Source organism: Lepus europaeus, chromosome 19, assembly GCF_033115175.1.
Source record: "Lepus europaeus isolate LE1 chromosome 19, mLepTim1.pri, whole genome shotgun sequence".
NCBI classification, from domain to species: domain Eukaryota; kingdom Metazoa; phylum Chordata; class Mammalia; order Lagomorpha; family Leporidae; genus Lepus; species Lepus europaeus.
The window spans coordinates 38240618-38257927 of record NC_084845.1 but is presented as its reverse complement, the minus strand read 5'-3'; the positions used below and the strand labels follow the sequence as shown (position 1 = coordinate 38257927).

The 17310-nt window shown below is 50.9% G+C and overlaps 1 protein-coding gene across 3 annotated transcripts in view; it reads right to left on the bottom strand.

The window, feature by feature from the left end:
- Positions 1-17310, bottom strand: part of NOD2 (nucleotide binding oligomerization domain containing 2) — a 42406-nt gene that overhangs the window by 14503 nt on the left and 10593 nt on the right. For 2 of the 3 annotated variants that reach the window (XM_062177175.1, XM_062177176.1), the window contains exons 3-6: positions 12528-12633; positions 6590-8405; positions 1626-1709; positions 1328-1411 (exon numbers count right to left, since the gene is read on the bottom strand). In XM_062177175.1, coding sequence (XP_062033159.1) covers positions 1328-1411; positions 1626-1709; positions 6590-8405; positions 12528-12633 — 2090 coding nt within the window. The remainder of the gene's footprint in view (positions 1-1327; positions 1412-1625; positions 1710-6589; positions 8406-12527; positions 12634-17310) is intronic. The other variant, XM_062177177.1, reaches the window with a different exon arrangement.

The following is a 17310-nucleotide window of genomic DNA, read 5'->3' as shown; positions in this document are numbered from 1 at the left end:
CCTGCAGCCCACCTGGGAGACCAGGCTTGAGTGCCTGTCTTCCAGCGTCAGCTCTAGTCCAGTCCTGGCTGCTGCTGGGGAGTAAACTAGCAGACAGGGGCTGTCTCTACTGTCTGAGTCTCTCTTGCCTCTCAACTTAAAAAAAAAAAATTAAATTTAAAAACAAACAAGCTTGAGCAATGTGGCTCCAGAGTCCCTGCTCTCAACTCTGACAATGCATTGGTCACAAACCCAGGTCTCCAATTCGGAGTCCAGCACCCTTATTATTTATTTATTTATTTATTTTCATTTTATTTAAAAGGCTGAGAGAGGAGAGAGACCTTCCACCTGCTGGTTCACTCATTGCCCACCACAGCTGGGGCTGGGTCAGGCTAAAACCAAGAGTCCAGAACTCCATACATGTCTCCTACATGAGAGGAAGAGACCAAGGTACTACAGCCCCCATCTGCTCCCTCCCACAGTGCTCATTAGCAGGAAACCAAAGCAAAAGTGGAGTACCTGGGACTCAAACCAGGACTCTATTATGGAATGCAGATGTCCCAAGTGGCGACTTTACTGCTACCAACATGCTGGCCCCAGAGTCCCACACCCTTCTACAACCCACAGCTCTCCCCAAAGGGTTAAGCCATCCCAGGTATGGCCATAGCAGGTGGGGGTGGCAGAACAGAGTCCTCTATAAAATCAGTGCCTATGACCTCAGCAGCCCTAGCTGAGACTGAGCTACACAGATCAATGGCAGCGCAAGCCCCCAACCCAGCCCAGCAGGTGGAAAGAATGGATGGAAGCAATGTCTTCACAAATGGCAGGAGAGAGACGCCAGGCCAACCTGGGATCATCCAGAGGGGCAATTCAATTGTGCACAGGAGACTCCAGCTGAGGCTGGGAGGCTCCAGAGTAGCAGAGATGAAGACCTCCCAGTTGGGAGGGCAGACCCTGCACCCTCCAAGCAGTGAGGGGTCTCCTAGGAGCAATTCGGTTGCTAGCTGCCCTGTATCGGGAGCAAGTGACTGCATACGTCTCTCCCCAGAAGGACATGCTCAGTGTGTGCCAGGGAACAGAGTAACCTCAGGGCTTGGGACATTCAGATCCAGAGAAGAAAAAGGGCCTGGAAGCCCATTTTCACCCTGAGGGCTAAAGGTCAAAGGGCAGGAAGTCCCCAACAGAACCAGTGCAGTTTGCTGGGGAAGTCATGGCACCAGAGCAACTCACAGGAGACCATGCCCTGGTAGTCAGTCGATGATGGTGAGCTCAGTGAGGGCCAGGCCACAGCCACGATCTGCTGTGGAAAGAAAACATTTTCTAGGAAATGGGGAAGCCCCAGACTCACCTCAATGCCAAGAAGTTCTGCTTGCACGCAAGGAGCTGGGCCACGGAGTGGGCACAGCCATCGGTCAATTTGTTGTTGAACAGACTGTTAAGTTGCAAGAGAAGACACGTGAAGACAAGGCCAGTGAGCACCCAAACCCAGGGTCATCTGTTCCCTGGGGACAGGGCTCACCCTGCACCCTCCAGTCACGCAAACACACGGCCCCTGCCCATCGCTCATTCACAGCTGCCCAGAGTGTGACCAGCCCAGGCCAAGGCTGGGGGCTCGGGCCCGATGTCCACAGCCCAGCCTGACTTACGCCAACTTCTGCAGTTGTTCACAGTGAAGAGCATGTTCGATGAGCTTGCAAAGGCCTCGGTCTGAGATATTGTTATCTCGCAGACTAGGGAAGACAAAAATAAATACATTTGAAAGCAAGGTTGATAAAAGAGGGAAAAGATGTACAAAATCCCAAAGAGGCTTTCACTCATCCCCAAAGTCTGTGCTTCTAGGAAACACCACACGTATAGAGCATCCCAGAAAAGTGGGGACCCCGACCCTCCTGATCAAGGTGCTGACGTGGTGTAGGACAGTGGGGACAGCCCAGGAAGTAGGGACCAGAGCTCCTACAAAAGAACACTGCAATCCTTTGGAAGTCACATCTCACTTCAGGCACTGTTTCATCCCTGACCTTCACAGCAGCCTCACAGAAGGCTCCAAGGTGGAAAGGAGCTGACGAATGGGAAAGCTACAGCTAGAACTAGCCAGACCATCTACCAGGTGAGCAGATGGTAGACCAGTTGTACCAAAGTAGCCAATAGTCTAGAAACACTGGTAGGCTGTGGTTAGAGAGGCCCCGCTGACCAGTCCTCCACCCCAGTGACAATACTCCTAGGGCTAGACCCCACCCGGCAAGCTCTGTGTGACCCTCCTCTTGAGCCAGCATTCCCCAAACTCGTGATCACAAGATCACCTGGAAACTTCCTGAAAATACAGATTCCCAGGCCCCACCCCCGGAGCTAGCCATGCTGTATGAGCAGGGTAGGGCCCAGGGACCTGCATGTTTCAACATTTGGGCACATGCTCCTTTATATTCAGGCAGGCTGGGGAGACCTTGAGTGAGTTATTTTAACAGTTCAGGCTCTGGAGTCCCTGGGCTGAAAGTTCTGACCCAGATCAGCCCCTCCCTAGCTATCGGCTGGTCCCTGCAGGATTGCTAACCTCACCAGGCTGGGTGTGAGCACCCGGCACAGCTGCGACTCCCCTGCAATCATGATCACAGGCATTTTGGGAACAAGTTATGTGCCTGGCACTGCCCTAAGTATTTGCCACTAGTGACATCGTTCAATCCTCGTGGCATGCCCATGACATAGGGGTGATCACTATGTGCATTTGAGAGACTCAAACGGAAGCACAGACAAATGAAGGGACTTGGCCAAGGTTGCACAGCACAGAAAGGATTTGAACCTAGGTGGCCAGGCTCTAAATCCCACTTCTAACCATAGCATTCTATGGTCTCCACCTTAGGGCCTCTTAAGGGCTCGCGAGAACCGTGATTTTCAGAATGCAGGTTGCACGACCTGTTAGTGGTCACGAAAGCAGCTCTGGAGGCCTTCGGCAGCATATTTGAAACTGAAATAGGACAGAACAGAAGAAGAGAGCAGAATGTATGAGTTAATAAAGGAAAGTCGTTTCTGTAAAGCTTTTGTTTCTATTTTACATGCTCGTATGTTCTCTGTGTGTGTGTCTCTTACCCTGAGTCACAGCCAGAAAACTTTGAAAGTCATTACCCTAGAGTCACAGAGAGCCGAGGTCTGAAGAAACCTATATAGGGGCACTTGGTATATGGGGTTGCTTAGAGGCTGAGGATTTGGTTGGCATGGAAACACTTCAAGTGGAAGAGATGCAGTGTGGTGCTACGGGAGAGGAGCCAGTCCTCCCAGCCTCCTCCTCTCTCTCTCTCTCTCTCTCTCTCTCTCTCTCTCTCTCTCTTTGCCTGTCTCTACCCCTCTCTCATATATACACATGGAAAGTGTCCATGCGGGAACTTCACGGTGGTCTCCCCTTCCCCACCGGGATGGTGATTTTAGTCCGTGTAGAGAGCACAGCTTGGTCAAGGACTTTAATCGTTAATGAAACATCAAACTGGTTCCCACAGACCTGTAGCTCTCACAGCACGAACTCTAGACCACTTACGTTAGAGTCACCAAGGACGTGTGTCACAAACACAGGTTCCTGGGGCCTCCACCCCAGTCCTCCTGAATGGGAATTACCAGGGACAGGCCCAGGAATCTGTATGTCAACAAGTCCCTTTCCAGCATACAATCTGAGCATGATAAGTTAGAACCAGACTAGCCTTACCCCTCTCCTGAAAATAGATGCACACCCACAGTGTCCTCTTGGGCCCTCTGCACACCACAGGGGTCATGCAAACATTCCCAATGGAGGACACAGAATCCACTCAATTAATTCCACTACTTCTAGTATCATATAGCATAGGTGGGTAACCACAGTCTACAACACTTTATATCTCAAAATACCCGGGACAATCTGAAGGCTCCTGGCACAGAGAAGTGGTTTGTAGAAGTGTTTGTAGAAGATGCAAATGCTAATTACCCCAATTTAATCATTAAGCATTGCATATATGTACTGAGTTATCACACTGTAGCCCATACAAAGCACAAATACTATATGTCAATTAAAAAAAAGGAGGTCAGGGCCAGCACTGTGGCGTAGCAGGTAAAGCTGCCGCCTGCAGTCCTGCCATCCCATATGGGGACCAGTTCGAGTCCCAGCTGCTCCACTTCCTATCCAGCTCTCTGCTATGGCCTGGGAAAGCAGTAGAGGATGGCCCAGGCCCTTGGGCCCTTATTCCTGCATGGGAGACCTGGAAGAAGCTCCTGGCTCCTGGCTTTGGATCAGCGCAGCTCCAGCCATTGCAGCCAATTAGGGAGTGAACCAGCGGATGGAAGACCTCGCTCTCTCTGCCTCTCCTTCTCTCTCTGTGTAACTCTGACTTTTAAGTAAAATAAATAAATCTTTAAAAAAAAGGAATTCTAGGAAAGGATTACAGTGCCTATAAGGATCATCTAGGCCTCCTGAGGTTCAAGGACCCCTCTGAGAACCTGGTAAAGACTATGAGTGCACTGCCCGGAAAATCCACACATTTCCACAGGAGGGGTCTCCCAACCCCTCAGTCAAAATACGGGGAGTCCTCCCCTAGGGAAGGAGAGCATTGTGCTAGCTCTCTCTCTTTTACAGAGAGAAATGTCTTCCTTTTGCCGTTGGTTCACCCTCCAATGGCCGCCGCGGTAGCGCGCTGCGGCCGGCGCACCACGCTGTTCCGATGGCAGGAGCCAGGTGCTTCTCCTGGTCTCCCATGCGGGTGCAGGGCCCAAGTACTTGGGCCATCCTCCACTGCACTCCCTGGCCACAGCAGAGAGCTGGCCTGGAAGAGGGGCAACCGGGACAGGATCGGTGCCCCGACCGGGACTAGAACCCGGTGTGCCGGCGCCGCAAGGCGGAGGATTAGCCTAGTGAGCCGCGGTGCCAGCCTGTGCTAGCTCTCTTAATTTTCCCAGCCAGATCCACGCCCCCTCCCTGACTGGCTCTGCACCCTCGCCTCCTGCAAGATGAGTTCAGCGGCAAAGGCACTGGCAGGAGGCAAGAGTCGGGGCGGAGAGTAGGGGCCAAGCATGGTTCTCCCAGGTCGCTGTAGCTCAGGCTGCCCCCTCCAGCTCCCCCACCAGCCAACAAGCACCGCCTCCCCCTGCTCCTTCGCTCCTGCCCACCCCCCAACTGTTACCACCCCGGGGCCCTCCCCTTGCGCTCTGTGCTCTCCCTGACTCCTGTCCCTAACTCCCTTGTCAGAGCGTCTTCCCTACACTCTCCTCTTCAGGGTGGCATCTGTTCCCTCTACATTCACATTTATATCTGACACTAATTGAATCCAGCCTTCAAATTGTATGTACTTCAAAAAGTTCATGGAAATAGAATGAAAAGGTAAATTAATTTTGTGACAACAAAAAATTGAAACCCATAGTTTTTCCATAATAAGCATTTTCCATGAATTTTTTGAAGACCCCCCTCAAAGGCAAGGAAATGTAAAGTAGTTTTGCACCCGAATTGACTCAGGTTTCCATCCCACTTCCCGTGACCCTCCTGCAGTGCCCGCATATATGTTACGATGACATTGCACACATCACAGCCACAGCGGCTATGGGAGGGCTGGCAGAAGCCACGGCCTGGTGTCTAGCACACAGTCCTATATCTCTTCCAGGTAGGAAAAAAAAAAAAAAAAAAGCCTGCTGCTTCGCACAGAGCAGATGCACCTTGCTCCTGTATTCAAGGACAGCGTGTCCCTCGCTCAGGGTCATCAAGGCCCACCCGGGGGTAGTCCCAAAGCCCCGAGTAGACTTTCCACTTTACTCCTCAACTTCTGCTTTCTCACAGAACATCCCCTTTCAAGGCTGGACGGGAAGGCTGCTGCCAGTCCTGCCCACACCCTCCGTCCCCTCTCACCCCAGGACGTGGGGAGAAGCCCCTGGGTTCAGGGGCACAGATACTCCACAGGGTGAAACCTCGCGGCTTCAGCCAGGGTGCTGAAGGAGACCACGGGGGCTACCAAAACCCTGCTAGGACACCGCACTGGCTGGAAAGAAACAGGTCCAGTGTTTCATCTCCCAGGGTCTGGGAGTCCTGCCTCATGGGGATTTTAAAGTCTCTGACGGGGCACAAGTCACCTGACTGGGGGCAGCTCAGAATACAGGCGTATGTCACACAGAGCTTTGCATGTGAAGTACCTCCACAAGCAGCTTACTAGTGGGAAGCAGGGAACTGGTAACCAGAAAGATGTGAGCTGTGGAGCCTAGCACTGCCATTTCCTGTGTGGCCCTGGACAAGCTGCTTCACGTCTCTGAGCCTCACATCAAGGATAAGGGGATAATCACATCCCTGTTTGGAAAAATGAAATCATTTCCCTGTGTGGAAAAAATGAAATGGAAAGATAAGTCTCTTTGGGTACAAAAAAAAATTGAAATCCATGTGTAATGAGGGAGGAAGGAGTTCAAAGGAAATGCCTATTATGAAAAATCTATGCATGGATTCCAAAAGTGCTGTACACCAAAATAAACTTATCTTTTAACTTCATTTTTTCCACAGAATTTTGAAGCACCTTGGTCGGTACAGCCCCGCATGGCAGAGACCTGACCGGGCTGCAGGACTGGGGCTGAGTTTGCATTTCTGGAGCCCCTTGCCAGAGCAACCAGACCCAGCGACACTCACTAGAGGGCCTTGCAGGCCCCGAGGCAAGGCAGCAGCTGCTCCACACCAATGTCACCCACGGAGTTGTGGTCCAGCTGCAGGGCCACAGGCCGCCGGAGGTGGCGCAGCACAAAGGCCAGGGCGGCACACTCAGCAGGGCCCACGCCGCAAAACGTCAGCTTGAGGTGCCCAACATTCAGCCCGCGCACAGCCTCCTGGGCCAGCCGTTCCTCCTGCATCTCGTACAGGCTCCGGATGAGCCAGAGGAACCCGGGCATGGCGTGCATGCTCTTGGCCTCCCCCGGCACGGCTGGTGGGATGGACCGGAAGTGCTTGTGGAGGCTGCGGGCCAGACACCAGCGGGCACAGGCCTGGCGCCGGAGCAAGGCCCTCTCAGATGCCTGGCACGCAGCCAGCAGGTCCCGGTGCTCCTGGGACAACAGGCCAGCCAGGAAGGCTGCTGTGATCTGAAGGTTGTGCGGCTCAGTCTTCTGTAGCAAAGCCGCCACGGTGCTTTCCTTGCGCTCTGAGCCCTGGACGCACAGCCTGGGCAGCAGCCTGGACAGCGGTAAGCTGCCAGTCCTGCGACAGTTGAAGAGGTGTCTGAGGGAGGCTGATGGCACGTCAGTGCTGAGTACCAAGTAGAAGGCAGCGAGAAAGCACTGGAAAGTAATGTGCAGGAATTCGAGGGGCGCTGTGCTTCCCGGCACGACGCCTTGGGCTTGCACCAGGAAGCCCAGAGAAATGTCATCAGGGTCGACCTGCGCTGCCTGGAGCTGCTGGGCCGAGAACACGTAGCAGCACATGCCCAGGCCCCAGAGAGCCAGTTGGCCAAGGCGCAGGAGGGTGGGGAGCCTTCCTTGAAGGAGGCTGGGCCCCAGGCCCCAGGAGGCTGAGTCTGGGAGGGAGGCATGCCGCAGGAAATGCTGCAGGATCAGCAGGTACATATCCGTGGTGGTCTTTGGGGACCCCCCGTCCTGCAGCAACAGTTCCTGATGGCATTTGGATACCATCCACGAGAAGACAGGAAGGTGACACAAACCGTGCAGGGCTGAAGTCGTTTGGAGCAGGTGGATGAGGCGATCCGCCACCCCAGGCTCACGATGGCACTTCCTCAGGTACAGCTCAATGCCCTCCTCCGAGAAGCCCTTGAGGTTGAACTCAGTGCGGACATACTTCCTAAGGAACGCTGACACCGCATCCGGACGGCTGGTCAGCACCTTGCGGGCGTTCTTTAGGAGGTTGCCTTGCAGAAGGTTGAAGAGCAGAGTCTGGACAGATGTGGGGTCAGTTGGAGAGCAGTGACGCTCATGGTCCGTGAACTTGAACCTGAACTCATCAAAGCCGTCAAAGGTCAAGAGGACGCGGTCAGGGTGGTCCAGGAGGAACTGGAAGACATCCTGTTGGCCAACATCGGGCCAGCAGCAATGTTCAAAGAGCAGCGTCATTACAGACAGCGGTCTGGCCACACACTGCAGCTGCCGGCAGCTGAATGGGAAGACAAAGAGAAATTCCTGAAAGTCCTGCCCCGTGGCCCACAGCAAGTGCACCTGCTGTAGGAGCGTGCTCTTGCCACTGCCTGCCTCGCCCACCACGAGCACGGTGTCCGCATCTTCATTAAGGTGGCTGTTGGGGCTGAAGAGCTCCTCCAGGCCCAGGGCGGTGGGGCTCTTGTGCAAGGGTCCAGCCATGCCCACCTCGGTCCGGACCTCCAGGGTGTTCTCTGTGTATATGTCCTCCAGGCAGAGGTTCTCTGCTCCATCATAGGTGCTGAGGAAGCGAGACTGGGCAGCTACTACGGTCCGCAGCTTGGACATGTACTTCTTACACGCGGCGGCTAGAAAACAGAAGAAGAGGGAGATGTGGGTGGGGCTGTGGTGAAGAGGGCAGTTACTGGTGGGAGAGAAGACCCGCCGGGCACCTGTCCTGGCTCCTCTACTCCCGAGCTGTGAGTTGGACTTGGAGGACGGTCGGGGAGCCTCCCTAAGCCAGGTTCCCTCCCCTGGGAAGTAGAGAAATGGCGGCCATGACCTCCTAGTTTTTACATGAATACATGGTGCTTAGCACAAGGTCCAACAAAAGCAAGCGCTCAAATGACAGCAGTGATCGCCACGGTCATTACTGATGTCGGGAGGTACGCAGAGGGTTGCACTGGGCCCTGGGCTGCGGACGCCCGTCTGGCCACACTGGCTGGGCAGAGTTACCCAGGGTCTTTCACCATGCAGCCGCCAGTGCTTCTTTCTAAAAAGACACAGGAGGCAGAAGAGCTTAGGAATCCAGTTTCTGGAGCCAGACATATCTGATTCTGAAACTTGGATTGATCCACCATCAACATGGACAAGCCACTTAGCCCTGCTGGGCTGCAATTTTCTTGTATGCAAAAATGGATAAAATGGACATCTTAAAAATTATTTCAGGAGACAATGAGATAAAGAGATTAGAAGAGTATCTGACACTTAATACACAATGAAACCTCGTATTTTTATTATTATTATCGTGAGTGAGGTAGGCACAATGGTTCTCCAGCCCACCACCACCCTCCCCCTCTCCCACGCCCAGTGTCCACGTCCTGACTCCTAGAACAGTGACTATGACTCTCCAAGGTAAGTGGAACTCTGCAGGGCGATGCAGTCGGAGACCTGGAAATGGGGACATGAGCCTGCGTCCTCTGGGTGCACCTTCCTCTGGAAGGGCAGTCTCTGGTGCCCGGCTTGAGCACTTGGCCTAGACTCTATCCTGCCCACACTTCCCCATCGTGCTCATGCAGCTCTCTGCCTTTCCTTCATCATCCTGAAAACTGAAACTGAGCAAACCACTTCCTGAGTCAGGGTTCAGTTCCCCTTTCAACAAATGGGGAAGTGCTGGTCCAGAGTCCCAGCTGGGAGGACGGCAGCTTGGTTCACCCCATCACAGCCTCACTACCCCTACCTAAGCTCCAGCCCGTTTGTTCTTTTCCCGGAGGCCAACAAGTAACTTCTACAGAAAGGTCTTAGCTCCCCTGAGGACAAGGAGTCACTCAAAGAGGAGGCCCTGGGTCTGCACTGCTTTCTGGTTCCCAGACTGGTGAATGGGTGGCTTTATCTGCCCTCTACCCAGGAGCACAGGACCAATATCCCAATATACAAAGGAACTTCAAAAAGCTCATGCAAAATTGGAATTAAAAGGTAGTTTATTTTGGTACAACAAACCCTGAAATCCATGTATAAGGGGGCTCTCCAAAAAGTTCATGGAAATGTATACTATGAAAAAACGGGGGCCAGAGTCAAGCAGGTTAAGTGTGAAGCACAGCAGGTTAAGCCACTTCCTGTGAAGTAAGCATCACATATGAACACTGGTTCAAGTCCCAGCTGCTCCACTTCCAATCCAGCTCCATGCTAATGTACCTGGGAAAGCAGTGGAAGATGGCCCAAGTACTTGGACCTCTACCACACTCATGGGAAACCTGGATGGAGTTCTAGGCTCCTGGATTCAGCCTGGCCCAGACCTGGCTATTGTGGCTATTTGGGGAGTGAACTAGCAGATCTAAGATCTGTGTTTGTGTGTGTGTGTGTTGCATGTCACTCTGCTTTTCAAATAAATAAGCTTAAAAAAAAAAGCCCTGTACATAGATTTTAAACATTTTTGTAGCTTTTAAATCCATGAACATTTGAAGTACACACATATGTATCTTCTCCTCCAATATCCTGATTTCCAATGTAGGTTTCCAGCCATCACCAATGATACTGAAATTCTACAAAATAAATAAATAGAAACTTATCATGGCCGGCACCGTGGCTCAACAGGCTAATCCTCCACCTTGCGGTGCCAGCACACCGGGTTCTAGTCCTGGTCAGGGCACCGGATTCTGTCCCGGTTGCCCCTCTTCCAGGCCAGCTCCCTGCTATGGCCCGGGAATGCAGTGGAGGATAGGCCAAGTGCTTGGGCCCTGTACCCTCATGGGAGACCAGGATAGGCACCTGGCTCCTGCCTTTGGATCAGCTCGGTGCCCCGGCCGCAGCGCGCCAGCCGCGGCGACCATTGGAGGGTGAACCAACGGCAAAGGAAGACCTTTCTCTCTGTCTCTCTCTCTCACTGTCCACTCTGCCTGTCAAAAAAAAAAAAAAAAGAAGAAGAAGAAAAAGAAACTTATCACTCATTTCTAAGAGAAACAAACCCATCAGTGAGCACTTTAGCATCAGTGAGCACTTTAGCATCAGTGAGCACTTTAGCATCAGTGAGCACTTTAGAAGCGGCCTCACCAGGGCTCAGCACCACACACCTGAAGGCCTGCTCTGCTTGCTGATATCAACAGAAAACGTTAAGAGCTGAGCTGGCGGCCGGCGCCGTGGCTCAATAGGCTAATCCTCCACCTGCGGTGCTGGCACACCAGGTTCTAGTCCCAGTCAGGGTCCGGATTCTGTCCCGGTTGCCCTTCTTCCAGGCCAGCTCTCTGCTATGGCTCGGGAGTGCAGTGGAGGATGGCCCAAGTGCTTGGGCCCTGCACCTGCCCGGGAGACCAGGAGAAGCACCTGGCTTCAGATCAGCGCGGTGCGCCGGCGGCAGCGCGCGGGCCGCAGCGGCCATTGAGGGGTGAACCAATGGAAAAAGGAAGACCTTTCTCTCTGTCTCTCACTGTCCACTCTGCCTGTCAAAAAAAAAAAAAAAAAAGAGAGAGAGAGCGCTGAGCTGGGCACCAGGCTGGACTCTGGGCATCCCCTGTTGTGCACTCACGTCCACACCTTATTCTGAGATGAGATGGTGCGCATCCAAGTGCCAGGCAAGGCTTCCCCACCCCTGCCACAGGCCGGCTCACTGCGCAGAAGGCAGGGCCCAGTGTGATAAACCTGCCCGTCAGCACCAAGGGCCTTCAGTGCCAATAAACTTCCCCCTTGGAGATGTGGGGACAAGACTTGAACAGCACCAGGCTTACATCCTCTTATTAACTGGTGATTTCTCTACCCAGAAAAGAGAAAGTGTAGGTGGGGACAGTTGAGAATCAAAGCCATCCTTCCATTCGTCACTCAACCTGCCTGCCCAGACTTTGCATCTATGAAGTGAAGCAAAGACCTACTTCCCGGCGTTGTGGTGAGGGATGGAGGTTGTCCACAAGGCACCCAGCAAGGCGCCTACTTCGTTTCTACTGCACCACCCAGGCCTCTATGGTTCCCAAGTTGGCTGGTGACTGTGGGCACCAAAGGATGCCAGTTCTCTAATGTTGGATTCTTGAGTTTCCGCCAGGAAGCAGCTAAGTTTCAGACATCAAAAGATCTCAGATCATTTCAAAAAATGTATGCACTTCCTTCTGGGACAGAGAATGAGAGTCTGGATGGTTAGGAACAGCTGAAGTGAGACCTCAAGATAGGGTAGTGTCCAACATCATCAAGCAGTGCAGGAAGAAATGAGAGTTAACAGCTCACATGGCACACTTGCACTCTTCAATTTTTCAAGGTTGATTTGTTTGTTCATCTATTTGAAAGGCAGAGCAACACACAGAGACAGGGAGAGACAAACAGAAAGGTCTTCTTCCATCCACTGGTTCACTCCTCAGATGGCTGCATCAGCCAGGTCTGGGCCAGGCCAAAGCCAGGAGCCAGGAACTCCATCCTGGTCTCCCACATCCTGGTCTCCACATCCCGGTCTCTCTTAGGTGGCAGGGGCCTAAGCACTCGGGCCATCTTCCCCTGCCTTCCCGTGCCCATCAGCAGGAAGCTGGGTCAGAAGTGGAATAGCCAGGACTAAAGCAAGCACTCTGATACGGGATACCTGCTGCACCTCAACACCCGCTCCTCACTTTCATTCTTTGAACCCCTCACAGCCCAACAATGAGACAGCGGATGCTATTAACCTTATACTGCAAAAACTTAGTCTTGGGAAGGCTTCTGCAGCCAATACGCGGACGCTCAGAGACACAGGCTTTGCTCTTAGCCCTGAATCCACACTGACCTGCCTTCGCTCCCTGACTCAGAGAACACATTCATACCTTCAAAGGGCAGGGAGAGTGAGACCGGCAACTTCTGAACGTGTTGCAGAAGGAAGGCAGCCAGCCCATTTGCCTTCACTGTGGCAAGATCGAGCAGCCTTCGTGCCTAGGAGAAAGCAGAAGCCATTACTTGTCCAGAAAGGCTGATGGTGGTGTCAGAAAGTTTCTACTGAGTACGGGGTAGGCATCCCTAATCCGAAAATTCAAAACCCAAAACTTTTTGAGCATAAACATGACATCCCAAGTGGAAAATTTCACACCATGAGAATTTGTTTCATGCACAAAATTACTACAAATATTGTATAAACTTACACTCATGCTATGTATATAAGCATAAATGTCAAAAGTGTATATGAAATGTAAATGAGTTCTGTGTTTAGACTTGGGTCCCATGCCCAAGATACCTCATTATGTTTATGCATATATTCCAAAATCCCAAGAAAATCAGAAATCCAAAACCCTTCTGGTCCCAAGCATTTTGATTAAAGGATATGTACTACAATTTCATAATATCTCTTCTACCACAATGAAAGGCCATAAAAAAACAATCAAACAACCACATGAATTTAAATCATACAATGGAACATCAAAAAGCTCACGGAAAAATTGAATTAAAGGAAAAATTTTTGTGCAAAATATTGTTGAAATTCATGCATAGCTCTGTCATAATAAATCTTTTTCATGAACTCTTTTTTTAAAAAGATTTACCTATTTATTTGAAAAGCAGAGTTACAGAGAGAAAGAGAGAGAGAGAGAGAGAGGGGAAGAGAATCTTCCATGTGTTGGCTCGTTTCCCAGATGGCTAGATGGCTACAACAGCCAGGGCTGGGCCAGGCTGAAGCCAGGATCCTGGAATTCCACCTGGATCTCCCACATGGGTGGCAGAGGCCCAGGCATCTGGCTCATCTTCTGCTACCCTCCCAGGTGCATGAGCAGCGAGATGGATTGGAAGTGGAGCAGCCAATACTGAAATCAGTGCTCAAACAGGGTGTGCACCCCAGGCAGCAGCTTAACCACTGCACAACAATGTCAGCCCCTTCCGTGAACTCTTTAAAGACCCCTCATACAGTACTGGATAATGAGCTGAACACACACAAAATCCAGCTCCCTCTAAAAATCCACTCGAAGAGTGACTACCAAACAAAAATGAACAAAACAAAGCCGTAAACCTACAGACCTACAAAGACAGAGAAAATGATTCTGGAAGAAACAAATCATTTAGAAGAGATTTCATAGAGTCTCACGGCTTGAACACATGAATAGGAGCTCTACCCAGGACTCCTGCATTTGCTCATCTCCAGTATGAACCGTTCCACTGAACCTCAGACTGCGCACATCCAACTGCCCATGTCCCATCTCCACTTAAATGTTTCATAAACCCACATCCATGCCAACCTACGGCCTTCCTCATCTCTGCGAATGTCAACTCCAACAGTCCAGTCGCTCAGGCCCAGTGTTCTGGAGTCGCCCTCGAAGCCTCACCTCTGTAATCCACCTGCAAACCCTGTCGGCTTCCCAACTTCCCAGTGAATCCAGAACAGCGCCGTCCAATGGAAACACAGTGAGGATGCAATGCAAGCCTGCACGTGCAATTTCAAACCTTCTCAAGCCACATTTTTAAAATAAAAAAGAAATTGATGAAATTAATTTTGATCATACAGGCGTGTTCTATTTGATCCAATATATCTACCCACAATATTATCATTTCAACAAGTAACCAATGTATGGAATTAGTGAAATATGTTACCTTCTTCCTTTCATATGAAGTGTGTGTGATGCCTTAGCTCAGCGTGGACCAGGTGTGTGTGTTCACAAGTGGAGTCCATACATTGGACAGGTAGCTATAAAGCCCCACACCTACTCCTCTTTGACCACCGTGCTGCTCCAAGCCACCGTCACTGCTCACCTGGAAGATGGCAAAGGCCACCAAATGCGTCTCCCTGCCCTGTCCCTGCCCCTACATCTTATCCTCAATGCCACAGCCAAAGTATGATCCTTTACAACAAATACACCACTCCTGTTAACGAATGTTCCAGCAGCAACTCCATTTTCTCAGAGTCAAACCCAAGTTCATCAGTAAACTTCAAGACCAAAACAGATAGAAATCCTCGTCTATCACCATCTGAGCTCACCTCTCATGCTTCTTCCCTCTGCTCGCTCCACCTGGCACTGACCTCATGTTTCCTGAAAGTACCAGGCATGCTCCCGCCTCTGGGCCTTTGCACAGGCTGTACCTTCTGCTTGCAACGCCATTCCCCTGCTACCAACATGGCCAATCCCCTCGCCTCCTTCAGGTCCTTGCTTAAATTCCGCCAGGAGGCCTCCTCTGACTACACTACAAAGTTGAAATCACTTATCCCCAACATCCTTCACAAACGCCCACTCCCAAATCCCCTTGATTTCCTCTCTACAGCACTTACGTCCCTCAGATACGCTCTGTCATCTTCCTCTGCGCCCCACTCCCCGACCACTGGAGCGTGAGCATCTCCAGGACAAGGGTTTCTATCCGCTTGCTTCCCTGAAGTCTCCCCAATTCCCTAGAAGAATGCCTGGCACAGATGAGCTGCTCCAGGAGTTACTGAAAAAAATTACTGGGAATGAAAGCCCAAGCTTAAGCCAAAATGGAGAAGCTGAAAACCACACTGTGCACATCCTAGAATTTGTAAAGGGCTCTGGAACTGTCAGCGTTAGGCGCCTCTGGACTTCAGGAAAAGACTAAAACAAAGACTGAGTCCAAGTGATCTATAAAACAGAAATCTAGCTTCTCTTATCTACTCCAAGTCACTCCCTGCCCAAGTCTGGAGATTTAGACCCTGGAAGTGCGAAAGAGAGGGTCCCTGAATGTGAGAGCCCAAGCACAGTTAAAGAAGCGGATGTCACACCCCAAATGCAGGCTTTTTTATTTATTTTTTATTTTTATTTTTTTGACAGGCAGAGTGGACAGTGAGAGAGAGAAAGACAAGAGAAAGGTCTTCCTTTTGCCGTTGGTTCACCCTCCAATGGCCGCCGCGGTAGGCGCGCTGCGGCCGGCACACTGCACTGATCCGAAGGCAGGAGCCAGGTGCTTCTCCTGGTCTCCCATGAGGGTGCAGGGCCCAAGCACTTGGGCCATCCTCCACTGCACTCCCTGGCCACAGCAGAGAGCTGGCCTGGAAGAGGGGCAACCGGGACAGAATCCAGAGCCCCGACCGGGACTAGAACCCGGTGTGCCGGCGCCGCAAGGCGGAGGATTAACCTATTGAGCCACGACACCGGCCAAACGCAGGCTTTCGTTAATGCTGATACTTCCCAGCCCTCTCACACCCTGGGCTCCCAGACCTCTGGCATTCAAAACCCAACTCCAGGTAGGAGGTCTGTGGGCTGCTCAGGGAACCTGATGAACCTCAGGGGAAAGTTCAAAAGATATAATACTGCCATTTCCCAAATGCCCTGAGTGACACTGGTGGTAGGCAAATTTCACCTGCACACTCAGTGAGTGTTCAGTCTTCTATTTGATTCGTGAGAAAGATAACCAAGGATTACCAAATGCTCAAAGAGAGACAGGTGCCAAACAAGCGGGAAAGGGAAAAGCATTCTGTAGGATAAAAAGTTTATGTAGGATAAAAAAAGACAACTCAGCTAACAAACAAGAACACCCAGCTACAAGGGCCAGCATGCGGCACAACTGATTAAGCCACTGTCTGCAATGTTGGCATCCCATATGAGGGCCAGATCAAATCCAGGCTGCTCCACTTCCAATCTAGCTCCCTGTTAGTGCACCTAGGAAAGCAGCAGAAGATGGCCCAAATACTTGGGACCCTGACACTCATGTAGGAGACCCAGAAGAAGCTCTTGGTTTTAGCCTAACTCAGTCCTGGCCATTGCAGCCATGTGGGCAATGAAGCAGCAGATGGAAGACCTCTCTCTCTCTCTCTCTAACTATGATTTTCAATAAATAAATAAATCTTAAAAAAAAAAAAAGAATGCTTAGCAGCCAACACTGAAAACAAAATTCTGTCGAAATTTGAAGGAAAATGATGGCCAAACCTGAATTTTATACCCAAGAAAACTATCAATCAATATGCAAGAACATTTAAAAATATAAGTACTCAGAAATGTTAACCCCCATACACTCATTTTATTTTTTTGGGGGGGGGTAAATATTTTTTAAAAGTTTCATTTAATAAATATAAATTTCAAAAGTACAACTTTTGGATTATAGCAGTTTTCCCCCCCATAACCACCCTCCCACCCGCAAACCCTCCCATCTCCCACTCCCTCTCCTATCCCATTCTTCATTAAGATTCATTTTTAATTATCTTTATATACAGAAGATCAAGTTAGTCTATACTAAGTAAAGATTTCAACAGTTTGCACCCACACAGACACACAAAGTATAAAATACTGCTTGAGTACTAGATTTACCGTTAATTTGCATAGTACAACACATTAAGGACAGAGATCCTACATGGGAGTAAGTGCACAGTGACTCCCATACACTCATTTTAAAGAATTGACTGGATTATGCAATCTACCAAAATGCAACAGATTAGGAAAGAGGATTCAGGATACATGGAAAGTACAAACAGAACAGAGCAGCGACTCAAGACAGAACAAGCATTTGGTACAGCTGCTACGACGCCACTTGGGACGCCCACATCCCACAATAGAGTGCCCGGGGTTCTACTCCTGGCTCTGCCTTCATCTTCCTGCTAATTTGCACTCTGAAAGGCAGCAGACGACGTCTGAAGGACTTGTGTCCCTGCCACCTACTTGGGAGATGTGGCTTGAGTTCCATGCTCCT